The 17,128-nt window shown below is 40.4% G+C and overlaps 1 protein-coding gene across 2 annotated transcripts; it reads right to left on the bottom strand.

Annotated features, from left to right (window-relative positions):
* Positions 1-168: 168 nt before the first annotated feature.
* On the bottom strand, positions 169-14,123 carry LOC145448919 (uncharacterized). 2 transcript variants are annotated; one of them, XM_080327374.1, is made up of 13 exons: positions 13,847-14,123; positions 12,849-12,996; positions 12,256-12,408; positions 11,688-11,830; positions 5,874-5,993; positions 4,316-4,495; positions 3,571-3,647; positions 2,798-2,909; positions 2,424-2,669; positions 1,989-2,287; positions 1,739-1,917; positions 1,417-1,599; positions 169-1,224 (listed from the first exon to the last, which is right to left on the bottom strand). In XM_080327374.1, the coding sequence occupies exons 1-13, from the start codon at positions 13,996-13,998 to the stop codon at positions 703-705; spliced, it is 2,514 nt and encodes an 837-aa protein (XP_080183500.1). In that variant the 5' UTR covers positions 13,999-14,123; the 3' UTR covers positions 169-702. The 2 variants fall into 2 exon arrangements, with proteins under 2 accessions (XP_080183500.1, XP_080183501.1); XM_080327375.1 differs by having other exon boundaries at positions 2,798-2,900.
* Positions 14,124-17,128: the final 3,005 nt, after the last annotated feature.

Below are 17,128 nucleotides of genomic sequence, written 5' to 3'. Positions count from 1 at the left end.
GTTGAGAACGTATTGCATTAACAAGCGATGGCTTGTAGGTGGAGCGCGTATATGCTACCTGTCGGTCCGATTTTTCATGCGTGGCTCTGCCTCCAAATGATAAGAAACATTTTTTGCAAACTATTTGAATGTGGTCTGTGTCGATTCTTGACTCGCTCGTTCCATACATACGTTCACAATAATAGTGTTTATTAGGTAATAGATACACGATTTATAAATTAATCCTATAGCACAGACTGAAGGAAAGAATGTATTGAAGAAATGATATTGCACTTATCGATAGTGTGTCTATAGGATAAATTTTTGTTGGTCGACCATATAAAAATAGTTCGCGTCGACTGAGGACACTTTGTTAAATAAAGACACACACCGCCGAATACGATAAGTGACGCGCGCGATCAAAGAACCCATACAGAACTGATGTGCTCTTTGTAACATTTGCTCTGTAAGTCCAACAACTGTATGTTGGTTGTATTGTGTTATTGTGTAATGTCCGTCTCCTTCAGAGGATGGCATTGGATCTTTTGTTGGCTGTTCGTTGGTTTTCCGACGGATGGTCTCATACCATTTGAGGTCTACTGCCATCAATCAACGGCATCCTGCGTTCCACCCGGCGTGATTTTGCTCCCGATTTCGCCGTTACCTTCTCGACATCCTTCTCTTTTATCCGGTATCGTATTACACAATCGCTAGTGTTCTCCATCATATTATTCCTTTCCGTTTCCATATTTTCATGCATACGGCCTCCAGATCCTCTTCCTGGTCTGCAATCTCTTGAAATCTCTGGACGTCCTGTCTCGTAATACTCCGTTTAACAGCCGACCCGTCAACGTTACGCTTTGAACGCCGAATAACAGGATCTGATTCTGTGCTTGTGGGATTTGGGAGATTCTCTTCGACATATGGTGTGTTGCTGGCAGGGGTGTCTCTCATTCCGCTTTCCCCCTCATAATAAACGTAATATTGATGGTCATCCTCCCTGCTGTAATAATATTCTCCTTCGTACTCAAATTCTTCTTCCTTGTTGAGCGGATCCTCTCGGGTATATCCCTCTTCTTCCACAGATTCGAACCCTTCCCCAGATGCCGAATTCAAGTCCCGAAGTCTTTTTAGGAGAGCGAGGACGTCTTGCTTTCCTTCGAACACCCTCCTGATATCCGGAGGCATGGTTGGGTTTCCTTGCAAGCTTACTTCTCTCAAGTTGACGTTGTATTTGAAAATATTCTGAAATATTCGTCGAATAATTGTGAGTCATTATCTACATCCATTATTAGACCAGAGTTACTCATATTTGGAACGACGTAGTACTAAATGGACGAGGAAGATTTTGAATCAAATAAGAAAAGGTTACAACATTGTATATAAAACATTACAATAGTACGCTTTCTCGTATGTCCATAGCTATACCGCACCCACCTCAGATAAATATGATATGCAATTGTTCTGAAGTCCAAGTGCTTCCAGCTTACGGTTCCTAAAGAATATGTCGTCAGGCAGTTCCGACAAGAGATTTTGGTCCAGAGATAAGACCATCAACGCCGGGTTACTGCTGAACGTTTTCGAGTGTAGCCCAGTAATCTGATTACCGTTTAGATATACCTGAAGAAGAAAAGATAATGCTAGCTCATTGGCTCAAAGATAAATGGCATGACACGAGCATGTTATTTTCATCATCATAATTGATAACTACGAACGGAAGTCCATTACTTTTTCGAACTGGCTTCGAACTCATAATTACCTTTCGTAGGTTCTCATTTTCTTGGAAAATTCTCTCTGGGAGGATTTCAATTTTATTGTTGCTCAGATCCACCGTGTGTAGATACATTAATTTGCTGAAAATATTTTCTTCCAACTCCGCAAGATTATTCTCGCTTAGATTAATTTCCTGCAGTCGCGTGGTCGTGGTAAATGTACCCGCTGAAAACAATATACAGAGCTTATGATAGATGTGGATTGTGGATACACGCCCCGCCATTCGGGTGACTTACATGCTATGTATGCGATTTCATTAAAGCTGGCGTCGATTATTGTTAACTCCGTGTTTGCCTCGAAAAGATTGTCTGACAATTCCATAATTTTGTTGTGGTCAAGCAACAGTTTTTGTAGCTTCTGGTTTTCCGAGAAATACACGCTCGCTAGTTCTTGAAATTTGTTGTGTCCCAGGTTCAGTTCGAGCAGGTCTTTGGCGAAGGAAAACGTCTTCTCGCTCATCTCTGTCAACCCATTCCTACTCAAGTCGATTTCTTTCAGATTAGGTGAATTGCGGAAAGAGTTGGGTTGAATGAATCTGGAATAAGAGTTGATAGTTTTGATAAGTCGACCCTTGCTTCACTCTATAAGTGTATCTATAACAAAGCACAAGTCAGAGTATGGTGGACAGTGCTATTATGATACAGCCTATATGTCGGGATATATCAACTCACTCTAATCCATTTCCGCTTAGTTCAATTCTTTCCAAGCGACTGAGTAGATAGAACAAATCAGCGGGGTATTCTTGTAGATTGGTGTCCGTCACGGTAAGTGATAGAAGATCGGGAGTTGAATGGAATAGTTGCCTCAACACCTGATAATTCTTCATATTTGCATTGGAGAGATACAAGTGTAACACATCGCAAGCCAACGGGCCGTTGATGATGGCTGCCATGGAAACGTCGAAGCAAGAGAATGACCTGCATAAAAGAAAATATTCAACAGACCAACTCGAAGCAATGCGCTGTCGTAGAATTCGTTATCTGATATATGCAATACACTTTTGGTTATCGAGAGTGCGGAGGTAGCATTATGCTCAGTTGCTCACCTTCGATCAAAATCCCACTCGCACTTTGCATGCTGTCGCTTGTCTTCGCACCATTCGTGCCCGTCCTCTTGTAGAATCTTCTTGAAATTTCCGACTTCCTTACCTGAAAATACTGTGAATCGTTATTACCACGTGGTATAAATAAGAAAACGGTAGGTACCATGCTAAACTTCACTGCAGGTCGACCACCTGTGCAGTGTGCACAGTCGTTATTTAAATGCGAAGAAGTAAAACAGCGAAACATGGATAATGGATATGCGATAACTTTGCAACACAGTGTGGGTGGACAGGGCGGTCAAATAGGTATTTACTTTCCAGAATGACGAATTTGATTTGTATGAAAACTCGACCAACTATCTTTGGATCATAAATTCGGTCGGGCATGGAAGCTAATCATGTTCGGAGTGGTGAAACTGGTTCGAATGACACTTCTGGCTTTTAATCCGAATGGTACCGTAATCATTGGTAATTTACTATATATCCAATCAGATTCTACATCGATTGGAGTCAAACCACACTGCTACAGCGTTATCTGCTGCAGTGGGTTTCGACCGGTGATCCGCAGAAGAAATTTGTTCGTTTGACCACGTGACCAAGACCATCTTACGGCATCCTCTAAAAGGCGGAACGAACCCGATCGGTATCACAACCAAAAGCCAACGGACATAGAAATTCGTGTGTTAGGGTGGCTGGATATATTCACCAGAATATCGAATATCTCGCCATGCGATTAATAATATAGTGCTACCAATATCTCATAATATCTCGCTTACCTTTGTGCGCCTTTGTGAATCGCCTCTTCTCGTCGTCACCCGACACCATTTGACCAAGTGCGTTGACGAACTTCAATCTGCAGATATTAAATACATCATAAGTCATGACCAGCAGGCAAGAGGACAGCGTTGGGTAGATATCAATAGGATGACAGAACTTTATGTGAGTATGCCAAGGTACATTCGGACTCCACGCTACAAACTGCGTACTGCGTAGCAACGTCCGTGCGCAAGAACGTGAAAACAATTTCTATCAATTTAGAGACGAATTACAACTGTTTACGACTGTGCAGTGTGCAGTGTGCATTGATTTCGACGCTATTTCTCGTTGAGTGTTTACGAAGCTTACTTTTTCGTGTCTATATTTTGTCAAGGTTTGTTAGATCATAAGTTCCCACTGGAAATTCTCAAGCTGATTAATCTTAACAAGGTCAGGTGAGTTGTATAGATAGCCGTTTCCTTACTCTTGCTCCGAAGTTCGATGTTATGCCATTAGCATGATACATCTCTGGCTTACAGCGCCTGTTTGCGGCGTCTTCGTAACGTCACATTTACCAAACCAAAAAGATGCAAAGAAAGATGAAATTCGTCGTTGTCACAGGAAGTAGGTATTTGTTTTACCAACGAACGATACGGGAATAACCTTTTAAAATATGTGCCTTCTGGATGTATACCACGCGTGCGATTGTTTGATAAACAATTTCTAAATCTTATACACATTGGCGTTCCCTAAATCGCATTATACCTCTTGTTACGTTCCAGCAGTGCCGACGGTAAGCATTGTATGTCATTCGACCAGATGCTGAGTTCTGACAATCTCAAATTGGCCTTGAACAGCGCCGATGGCAGTGAGTTCAGGTTATTGTGCGCTAGGTTCACTTCTCGCAGTTGACGGTTGTACTCGAACTGATGCGATGAGACACACCTGAACGAGAGAATCGACTGTTAAAAGCCACTGGATTAAATGCACACGAGGTAGGCCCGGTAAACATCGAAAGTGAGATTTGGCATTAATTGTTTTGGGCGAAATAAATTCGTTGCAACACTTGATTAGATTAGAATTAGATCATTACGATCTCCGCTCGATTAATGCCAGTGCAGTGAGTCAACGTGGAAGATATCCCGATCCACGTACAACCGAAAAAGGATCCTCCATTATATAGAGTAAGTGTCAACATCGATACATACAGCGTGATGCATATTGCCGATAACTTTCATCACATTTTGTCGGCACGACGTAAGTGTAATTTTGATAAGTGTGATAGCCTCCGGAAGCTATACCACAACACAAAAATCTGCTAGCAAACCATGGGCTGATTCAATCAATGCATCCGGTTCCTAAATTTTATTGGCAATTAACATATTTGGTCCGGTCCACATGATTTAACACGGGAGCCTCTAACAATAAAATAACTTTCAATTTTCATTGCAATTTCGTATGTTACAATTTATGTAGTAAGCTACAAGATATGTATCAACTTGGTTCAATGCTAGCAAAATCGAAAGTCACGATACCGCCTACAATTCATGTCCAAATTGTAAAGGATAAGCGTGTGCATACATTAAATAAATATGTAATTACGCTCTACGATTTTGAACAATGAGAAAGGTCATGTATGTTTAGGTTTGTAAAAGATAGGATTCGTTTTTGTTATGGTGTTGAGGTTTTCCTTCGGCGGTCTCATAACTATAAAATATGAAGTCATAATTTATATATTTCGAATCATCCCGTCTGTGACGCATAAGTATCTTCATCTGACGAGGAAGCGGTTTTGAAATATCCAATAAATTTATAAACACTCGCTTGAAGACGGACCTGAAAATTTAGTATAATTCAATACCGTGAGCGTGATAAGCTTTTACCCCGAGGCGTATTATCCGCAATAATTTCAGTAATTTGGGGAGGTGGGCCGTGAAGGAATTTTGCGGTTGTATTCATTTTTCGAGCCGCATTTGTATAATAGCGTTTATTTAAAAAATTACACATTTCAAACATATTTCAATACTGATATCTTATGTAGCCTAAAACGATACCACGAACGGTGTTTGTGTTTTCTATGATTGAACCTGTAGCGGTTGCCAGTTGTGTTAGTTTACTTTTGTAGAGCCCACTTTCGCGTAGAAACTAGATATTATCTACAACTAATGGAATCTTTCAACCAAGACCATTTTCCATGTCTGTAGCCTAATACGAATCATTACCAATTGTTAAATCGCATTCATCTTGGAAAGACGCGGCCTCAACGTACAGCTTTCGATCATGACAAACGTGAGATGTTGCAAAAATAGCTACAATACATTACCACAGTCTGTTACTGTTCATCTTGACGCTCTGCAAGAGACGGTTTCGTCTGAAGAGGTACGGAGGAATATTCTTGATTCGATTCCAGCTCAAATTCACGCTTTGTAATGCCGTATTGCTCCTGAGAAAAAAATGGGTGTGTGTGATTATGTGGAGGATGTACTGTGCGTGATGGATTTTGATTGAGTCTGATCAGCATTGACCTTGGAGACATTTTGGCGTCGGTCATACGGATGTCACGTCGTTCCTGTGCGTTAGTCACTCAATATCAGTGACCCTGCGATTATTATTCCCTTTCCCCACGGAAGTCACCAAAGATTACAGTGACGAATTACTGTTATTAGACGTCGTCGGCGTAAGTTTTATAAAGGTAATGTTGCCGGGACAGCACACCGAGTTATTTTTCAACAGTATAGAACTTTCCGTAAACATGGGATTCTGAATTCAGGCGTTGCGATATGTTGAGAATTTTCTTTACTCCGAAATCTGTTTGTTCATATACCGCGTGACCGTGGTTGTGATATAACGCTAAACTTTCGCCAGGGGATGAATTTAATGCGGATCAACGAGCGTAATGACGTCACAATGTCATTCATAAGCAAGTTCGACTCACGCGCCTTTTCCACGTCGGTGGTGTTGGGTGACCTCTACTAATGCCAGTAATACTAATACCGTGATTAAATATTTCACTGTTCCGCATCTATTTCGCCGGAAACTGTCGAAGTCGAAGTACTATTAATCGGACGCTAAAGGATGCCCACACGGTGGGAAGATGGCCTATGGCAATTGAGACGAGACTGACATCTTTACTTTTGAATGGAACACGGTTGATGAAAGGGAAACCTACAACTTAATACACGCAACGTATTTTTGACACTAAACATGTGTCCTTTGATACCAATGTCCTTTTGCGATTTCCGGTAATATATGTTACGACTAGGTAATGAATTTTATGCTTAAATTATGACAGAACTTGTCACAAACCACTACATAACGCGAATGATGCTAATGGTCACTAGTCGATTTCAATTGATATCTGTAACTATTTTACCGGTACCATTGTTTGCAGGTGAACTACAATGCCGACCGGGAATATTACGGTACCTGCGGCAGGTTAACATTGGTGGTTAGATATGCATAACTGTTTTTCAGAGTAAGTGAAAAAATATCTGTAACCTACATAGCGGGAAAGTTCTAGTCGCGTGAAAAATATCGGTTACGTCGATGTAATCGAATCTTGATAAGGGCCATGACGAACGAGTGGCAGCACACGGCAAAACAACAGCGAGGCTTTCAACGGATATTGCTCTACGATAAAAATTGTCGTGATGCATCCAACGCACGACTTGACCGATTTCGCGACCAATGTGGCTCACGGGTTACGGATGGAAGCGGTCCAAGACGAGCGAATCTGTGTACTTTAGACAAGCGATCTTTCTAAGAAAGCATGGGGCGGGTCGTGTTTCTTTTTAATCGTTTTATTACTGTCTTGAATTTATCGGTTGGTGTGATATTTTGAACTGCAGGCAGTATTCTCTGTAACGTACACTTTATACGTGTCCTGTACTACATAGTGTCGTGGCCTTCTTCGGATATTACTGATTTGTGAATGCGGATGAGATTTTTGATCGTCTAATTGCGGCTTAAGACCGGAATGAAAATAAACGTAGAGCTTTCGCATATAAAAACATAAATCCCGAAGTCTATTTCAAATTCTGATCAGATATCGAACCTTATTGTTATATAACCGCTGCGCAGTCTAAACACTATATAATTAGCATATGTATGAGATACTGTTCGTATTCAAAGAACCATTTCATTTATATATTAGAGCAGTAATATATAGCTAGTTTACTCAAACTGAAGTTCAATCGCCGTGGACATTTTTGCATAATTAACGCGTTTTCATAATAGGGTGTCGAAAACACATATATTTTGGAATTTATGCATGTGCACTTGTGCAGTTTGTGCACGGTGCAATACAGCAGTACATTATACCTATAATTATTGAGGAAAGCGGGCTGTTGCGGCTATTACCGGCTAATCAGCACATTGCCAACAACTGGGTTGGTTGGCCACGATCGGCACTATTCACGCAATCGTATTTTTTCAACGGGAATAAGACGAAATGGATTTGAACTGGACCGAAAATCAGATTCAACACATTTTGACGGATTTACAGCGGAATTAGATTTTGCAATTCTGTGACAACAGAATGCAGTTTAGAATAGGGCGTCGAATTATAAATAGCTTCGAATTTGTGCGTGACATTTGAAGTGAGCTGGCGTGAGTCGGCACTTGGATTTATGTACCGTATATGAAAGGAGTTAAGAATTTGTATTTGTTAGTATTATATTTGCTCATCTATATACCTTGGAGGTCGGGTAAGGCAACTAAAACGTAACTGTTGAATTCGACGTGCTAATCCGTATGATATTCACAAGCCCTGTTGGAATCCTGGAATAACTCGGAAGCGCCTCCGATTTACAGTTTTCTCGCAAGTTTTTATAATGTACTGTATATATTAAGTGATGACGATGCAGATTTGACATTCGGCCGTAAGTGTATGACTGTAAGTTCGCCGCATCGACCGTGACACTCTTCCGGGATGTCAAAATTCGCCACAATCGACCTTTCCTATCGAAATGCGGTTCCATTTCAACGTCCACCGTGGCCATGTTTATTTGTTTGCGACGCGTAGTTTATGACGCGCCAATTATGACTTCTCAAGTGGAAAATTCGGCTAACATTCGATGCCTCTCGGTCGGCTCGCAATAATCACACCTTTTGGCACAAATTTCGTTGTTCTACTCACCGGAAAGTGCATTAAATGCGTTATTTCACGCGCAAAACTACACAATTCTTGACGGAAACTGTCGTAATTCGGGCAGAAACTTGCAATTTACACGGTTAATCGCCCTATCGATATCGCCAAAAGTATTTTCCTAATACCGATTGATGCCATTCGTGAGTTTGATGAGTGACTCAAAACAACAGGACTATTTGCGAAACTCCGAAGGTTTTGGGTGTTTACACGTTCATTCCTTTTATTCCAGATTACAAGATATCAAGATTTCATCTTTTGTAAAAAAACTCATTGTTACTTTCCAGATAAATCTCACAATCAATGTGGGAGTCAATTGTGAGTAAGCCTGTGACGTTCATCAGGTGTATAGGGTTTCGACTGATTGATATGACCTTTCTTTCATTATGCATATCATAGAAAACTGAACGAGACGATATTTCTAGTTCTTGGCACCCGGTATCTGTATACCTTCCGAATGCGCGGCATATATTTCACATGATAATTTCTACATGTACTAGATATTACACAGGCCTGGAGCCACCCTTTCTATTGCTGTATCGCCAAAAAATATCGCCCCTTCCAAACCCATGCTTTCCTCCGTGTATAATGTCTGTTCGGTTCGTAGAGAGGGTTTTGAATCTAAAAGCGTTTAGCGCGCTCTTAGTGCTTGTGGATATGTAGAATATGAAAATGGTTACGTTGTATTGCGCTAAAAAAAATACTTCTATTTTGAATTTTGGGTAGCCTACTAGTCGCAACCAACGTATGTGATCAGTATTGCATATTGCTGCAAATAACATAGATGTGTGCAGTGTGCACTGTGCAGCCATGGCCTACTAAAGACCATGGTCATGGTGCCATGGTGCAGCACATGAACTTATCACTTAACTTGTGTGCGAAATATGGAACATGTGTTTCGTATACGGAATAAATTTGCATTGGCATCCGTATTGGCAAGGCTGCCTCACATATAGTGAACGAATGGTATATAATTAGCAATTTCGATACAGGCGCGATGTTCTTGTCCTTCCGAGACGTTGTTAATGGGCTCATCTCGGTGATCAATCTAACCACACGACGTTTTATTGGAATCAAGGCACGCTTGAGAGTCGACTATTGATTTGAAATCGTCTTCTACGGATTTATCAGGATACGATGCAAATGACGCCATCTATTACTCGCGCTGTGACAGTTCCGTCATAAATTCTCAGCTTCATTGGCGACTTGTGAATGGCTTGTCTGTGTCAGCGGTGTACGTGCGACTTACGCGTATCGTATATGTGGAAAGTACGCTTCGGAAACTGTTGTGATCTATCGGATTATACTTTTCGCGAATCAGCCAAGTTTCGGAATTCACAGGACAGCTATCCTATCGCCCAGCATGTATTTCCAGCCGCTAGCGTTACATATGTGCCCTGATGTAGAGTTGATGTTGGATATGGTGAAAACCTCACTCGGCGGGTCGATCAACTTACAGCAACACAGTTTCATGTTTCGACACAACACGTCATTCTGTTGTACACGCGATATTTACCCCGCGACGTAACAATATGCATGAGGTTTCGCGTTGGATATCGTAATCAGATTTGACAATCCGCAATCTATAAGTAAGACCATCCTCAGAATCGCCTCGCTGCGAAAATATATGCTCATAAAAATTCACAAAGTTCACGCACCAGCAATCGACTGAACCACACATTCTAGAACGTGTGATTATTCAGGTTGAAGTTCGAAACTCGTGAATGAAGAAACAGTGGTGATTTTTTCTCTGCAGTAAGAGTGGCAGACAACACGACAATGGTGGTTTTTATCTGCGTTTAGGTAAACAGTAAATTACCGATTTTAAACGTGGTATTACCGAATGTTGCTACTGAACTCTGCTTAACCGCGTAAACGCGGTAATTCAAAGTTAAGAGACCACAAAACACGACCGCTTTAGCGTATCGCAGATAGCGCGTTTGAGCTATATTCGAGTATATCTTGTGCATTTGTACGAAGGAGTACCTTTAATCTTCAGGGTAATGTATCGTTGTAGTTGTACATTATGCAGATCGTATACCTGTTAGCGTGATATCAGAATTTAATGTTACGAAATTGTACGATTGTGAGGCTGATGTAGAAGAGCATACAACTGTATTGGCCGTTATGTATTCAAATGACCTACAGAGAACAGCTGCTTCAATTTCAGATAAAGGAAAGCCAACGCTAATTATTATTATAATGATTCGATGATACAATGCTAACTGAGTGAGTACACGCAGGATGTATGCAAAACCGTAATTAATGACTGTTGAATTAGTCGTGTCCCGCTACGAATAATTTTGTATCACTAATTTGCTACAAAGTCTTGTTAAACGCACCTTTACATCCGCGCCGCACGGAACTAGATCTTGTGGCTCGCTTTCGCCGAAATGTATTTTATTAGATAAATAATCATTGTGTCCCTCAAATGTAGCTCCTATGTTCCGGTGGTATTTTAAACGGGCCGAAGTTTCATCGGGTCAAAAGTGATGCAATTAAAAGAAACCAAGTTATAATTTATGATAAAAGTGACTGTCAAAATTACTCGTAATCGTGTCTACTATTTTGCGTGAAAGTGGGCTGATCTAAAACGAAAATTCTCATATCGACGTGCTAACGCTAAAACTAGCAATCAATTGTTTTTTTTTCTGGTCACAATACGATAAAATGTTTGCGCACGCTTTGAGTATTCGTGAAAGACAGATTTATGCTGAGAGATAGATTTAATAACACTCGGCTGTATATATAAATTTTTTCAAGCGAAAATTGAAAATTACCGCGCACTCTACAATTATACAGAAATCCTTTTAACATCGACTCATTTTCGCACGTAAATATACGGCAGAATTGAACAATTGCATGACGAATTCTGGTTTCTGATATCGTTACAAATTCCTATTAGATTGATGTGTCTGAAATATTGTAGAGTAAACGTAAGACTTCAGCGAATCCGACATGGATTAATTCATTTCGGCTGTCGATACTTACGAGAAAAATGAAGCTGGAATTTTTTTGATGTTGTTCCCCCACAGGCTGAGACTCTTCAACTTTTTGTTCTTGACTAGCAGCCTCGCCGGCAGGGCGTTAATTCGGTTTTGCGACAGGTCCAGCACCTTTAACTGTAGATTTCTCTAAAGTATGAATAAATTCATTTACGTAATAACTAATATCCTCATAAAATTGCGATATTAATTGGCTATAGTAATGGCATCCGCTTTCAATACGAAACCGGTACTACGGGATTATATGTTATCACCTATCAACATTCGATAACAAGTGGTGTCGATTTTACTTTGCGGTTTTTGTGGCTCGCCCTGTTTTAGCACCAGAACGGATATGTGCACTGCATGCACTCCCCTCTCGAAAAATAGTATCATTTGTAGCCACTGCTGACAGTATATATACATCAGACAAAGACGTGAAAATATTTACCGAATTTACTGTATACGCGTCTCAAAATCTATTTTGTACACAGGTTCCCTGGAAAACAGTACTAATCGGCTGAAAATATTGATTGTTTTGAGTGAATAAATGAAGAGGAATCAGTAATACGAACCCAAAATATCTCTTCTGGCAGTCTTGTAATGCGATTGCCTCGTAGACTGATGGTGTGCAATAGTCTACTTCCGTAGAACAATTCTTTAGGTACAGATGTAATTCGATTGTGCGCGAGGCGCATTATCCGTAGATATGGCATTCTCGCCAGGCCCTGGATGAAAAGTCATACATGTTTCGTCATTGCGTAAAACACCATCGTGCAAGATATCCCGCACATATACCGATGTACGCTTATCGCCAATTAATACGTCAGATACATCGCAGTTAAACGATTGCTACAAAAGCCTTATTGAGAAATAACCGGACTATTTGTTAGATCATTTCCTTGAAAGCACAGCAAACACACTGATCTATACTTCAAAGTAACTTATCCGCGTGTGCTGGAAAGTAGATTATGTTAATCACCATCAAAATATATTCTTATCATGCAATTTACCGATTTATTTTGCATTGCATCATTACTAAAATTGGGCACTGGCTATTACGGCACTTGATGAATGACATTTGAAAAGTTTGGTGCTTGGGTATGACAATCCAACGGTTCACGGTTCAACATGTATTTGTATAGCATATATAGCGAGATGTTCATACCGTCTTCAACGTCTTGGCATTAGTGATCTTGCATAATGTAAGATCGAGCTCCACGGCACGTCGCTGAGAAACCACCATCAGTCCTCCAAGAGAAGATATGTCCATCAATTTGCAGTCTAATTTTTGTTGCGACCACCTACATGGTGAGCTGTGAAGGATAAGATATACGGTTTAAACGATAAATCATCTTGGCTATGTCATGTTATTTCCACCTGCACTTGTGCAACTAATGTTTCATGTTACACTAAGCATTGGTAATAGAAATTGAGAAATTTTGTTCGGGTATCAAGCGAGTTATATCTTCTTTCTGGTGCTCAGCCAATCAGACGTATATTATAGCACATATCGACAATTGTGGCTTAGCCCTCTGTGTTATGAATCATTTGCCAAGGTGAAGAATTAGCAATGCAATGCGCACGCTAACTTTTCATGGTGCCAAATGGCCCTACGCAGATAACAACGAGAATTGACATCTGCGCATTACTGCAATTATACAAATTTCCTGATGATCGATGCCAATAAAGATAAGTCACAATAGAATTGGACTCGCCAAAACGACAAAGGCTTAGTCGAGACAAGCACGAACCGGAAGATGTTAATGATCTGCAAGTGCGTTAACGAACGCGCGATCCAAATACCACCGATGGTTCATAACAGTTCTTGAGAAAATGTTCGCGATAAAAATTAAGTTATGCTGAGTAATGATTAGTTTAAACATTGCCAAATATATTTTTGGAAACGTTCTTCTTGAGACGATTAAATCCGATGGAAAAGTTCGGTTTGTACTGTAGTCATTGCTTAGATTATTCAGATGTCATTATTTTAATACTAAGGTAAATATATAATCAAGGTCGGTGATTAGTATGAAGCATCTCACCGGAAATTTGACACCAGTTCTCCCTAGTTCTATGGGGACTTCCACACCCAAAACACCCCAGCATCTCGACTATATACTAAGCGGCAAACACACTTTCGTAACTTGCGTGACTTATACTCACGTCGTACTGCGTTTTGTTACGTACGCATTGTGATTTCCGTCCGAAAGTCTTTCGTTTTCGGTGTCACGTGATTCGGCTGAGACCGAGAATGCAGAAAGCGCGAATACAATGAAAAGATGCATGCTGGGATTGCTGGCGTAAGTAAATTGCATATCGATGGTCGCTTTTCAGGACTTGTCTACGAAGTCTTCAAGTTCACTCTTCTGAGTTAATCCTCGTTTTTCATAGCAATTAACCAATTATATATAGTCCGTTTCTGGTAATCTCAACAACAGGATCTGGACGAAAATGAGAGAAGTGTATTAGTGCCATGACTCGAATTCGCATCTAGAGTTTCGAAACCGTTAGTGAATAGTAACTAGCGAGGTACATCACTTCTGATTCGAACACCTGCCTCAATTGTGAAGAAAGGTTTGAGCATTCTTCATTAACTATCTATCTGGGCTAATTTAAAGACCAGTAAGTGCATACCATCAGTGTATATTCTGCCTGAGTGTACGCTTTGCTGCTCTGCTAGATGATATCATGGAGTAGATGACTGCCTGAGTTCCTATATATTATCGTCGGTCAAAACTTTACGGAATGTCACTGATGTTTGTATCCGATTAGATCAAATCCTACATACCACGAGCGGTACACCAGCATGTCACAACGTTCTTAAATCAATCGGTACAAAAGCCCCAGTACAATGACTAATTCTAGAGGATTTCTCGTGAGCAAACAGTCTATGAATATGAATCATTGAAATTATCACTGTTATCCACCTGCCTCTACGGTATACTGTTTCTGTTACCGCTACTCCTATGTACGTTTGAATCTACGACACAAAGACTTCCACGTCCCTACTCCACCCTATTGATCTTTCTGTTCCGAAAAAATATAATGCCCGATCATTAGTGAATAATTTCACATCGACACGAATAAGTTCCCGCGCGTGAAGCCAAGTATATACTCCGAACACACACTGAACACAACATTACCGCAACTTTGACAAGGATTTCGGCGCCGTAGACGCGAAGGTATATATTATCTTGTCTAAGTAACGACTGAGTTTGACGTGAGTTTTCGGAAATTTTCTGGACTTCGGAAATAGCTCCCAAGAAGGTCAGAGTTGGGGAAAAGTTTTTGTAGCGAAATATTGAAAAGCATTAACTGAAAAATACAGTCTTTCGTTAGCGTATTGGTGGACCATTACGGAAGAACGCGGCTCGAAATCCGCGTATAAACAAATACATAACCGATCGCGAACTGCTATTTATCTACGTGAAGTATTATGGGTGCCGTGGCTTCTGTACTACAGCTAATAATACCTGATACCCCCTTAACGATGCATATTTATCTACGTGTCGCACCATTAAATTACATATTGCTTCTCTCGATATTAGCCTACTAAGATTTAACATCTCCCCGTAACGCATCGTGATACACTTATCTGTCTGCAACGCCGTGCTCAACGCAGGTACTGGCGGATATTAAAAATGGTGGCCTTCCCTGCATTTACCGACAAAGCTAATTTCTCGATATCTGTTTACCTATACGGTACATGCGTATAATATACCCTACGCGCTCGCCGTAGGCCACATGAATTGCGGACCGCGCATCGCTTGCCTGTATTTGAGAAAGACAAAATTTCCTTTCTTTGTAATGGATCGCAACTCTCGTTTAACTAACACATGCGCATTGAACGCACAATCGTCGATTACCATAGATTTCTTCAAATATCTGGATAGTAATCTTGAATGCTCTTGTCCCGGAAACGGTGATCTTAAAAGAAAATTTGTCCGCCCGCTTTCGTCCGTCGTTTAAATCAGTAGCATGGATGTTTATAGGTGCATGTTAGTACAGGATCTATATATTAAACTCCGTCCCATTATGTGGATATATACCACGTATCATGGAGTGAGCTTCATGTAAAACCTCATCGGTTTTTCTCATTAAATCTTCATCACACAAACCATGAGTATTCATTCAGACATGGGATCCACATCACACATCAACGACCACGCACGGGTTGTTATTATGATTGATTCGTGCTTGTTTGTAGTATTCATGGAGTTTATCAACTATACAATGGTCATTTACACCAGGCCGACATTTATTCCGTAGCTGCCGACTTGTAGCACGGTGACCACGGTCCACTTCTAGTTTTTTTTAAGACACCGCTTTTCCAACACTTAAATAGAAATTATGGAGACGACTTCGGTTGGACTCGAACCCACGACCCATTGGTGTTGTAGCTGTGGATTATACCATTATATGCTATCTCTGTATATTTGTCACGGATAAACTGGTCTTGAGATCACCACGTATAGAAAAGCGAAAGGCGCCCAATTCCATGATTAGGGGCTTTGGCAATCCGATGCTAGGATTCAGTCAGAAATCGTCTGAAAATGCTCTCATCCGAATGAGTAGGTAGTTGCCAATTTGCCTTGTTGCAGTATTAGGACTAGCGTTGCATTATAAACAAATGGTATTTTGAAACATGTTTTAAACAGTGTTTTAAAAAATACCTTTAAAAAATTGTGTTTTTTTCAAACGTATAATTCTACCATAATAGTTTGAATACTTTCGAAAAAAATCTGTAGTTGAGCCTATACGGACGATTTGCAGTATATGTAGTCCCCGTATGCGATACGGAATGGTTGAGCCCGCGAATTATCGTCGTCGGTTCAGCAGTTATATACCACACAGACCATCACTGGTCAGTTTATGACAGGGGTCGGAAGCGTTCTTCGTCAAAGGAGTCATATTTACGCTATATTTTCAATCGTCAATGTCGATCCGAGGTGACGTCACAATTCAATATTCGCGGTGCCATGATTAAATAATGCGATAATTTTTAAAAAAACATGTTTTAAACAAGGGCGCCATGTTTGAGATTGATTTTTGTTTTAAATGTAACCCTAATTGGGACACGTGAAATATTGTCAAAATCCCAAAGATCGTGCGATTTCTGATTTTACAACTATAAGACAAGAGATATTCATGCTCTGAAATCTCTACGTGCGTTTTCAATTCACATCGTCGCTTCACACTTGCGACCTCGACTCGTTTCAATGAAGCTTTCCCTTTTTACATGTTACATTAGCAGACTTGGATCCCTATCAGGATGTTTCAGATTTTACAAATTATACTAGAATTAGAATTATAGCTACGCAGTATTTTCCTAATTATATTTGAATTATAATTATAGTTACACAGTATTTTCCAGATGAGATGGGAATTCGAAATACTGATTTCGTAAAATAAATACAACAAAAATCAGGTTTATTCTTTCATAAG

Source organism: Botryllus schlosseri, chromosome 10 (genome assembly GCF_051294905.1).
Source record: "Botryllus schlosseri isolate E-star chromosome 10, Bs_hap1, whole genome shotgun sequence".
NCBI lineage: Eukaryota > Metazoa > Chordata > Ascidiacea > Stolidobranchia > Styelidae > Botryllus > Botryllus schlosseri.
The sequence above is the reverse complement of the archived record's forward strand: the minus strand, read 5'-3'. Positions and strand labels throughout refer to the sequence as shown.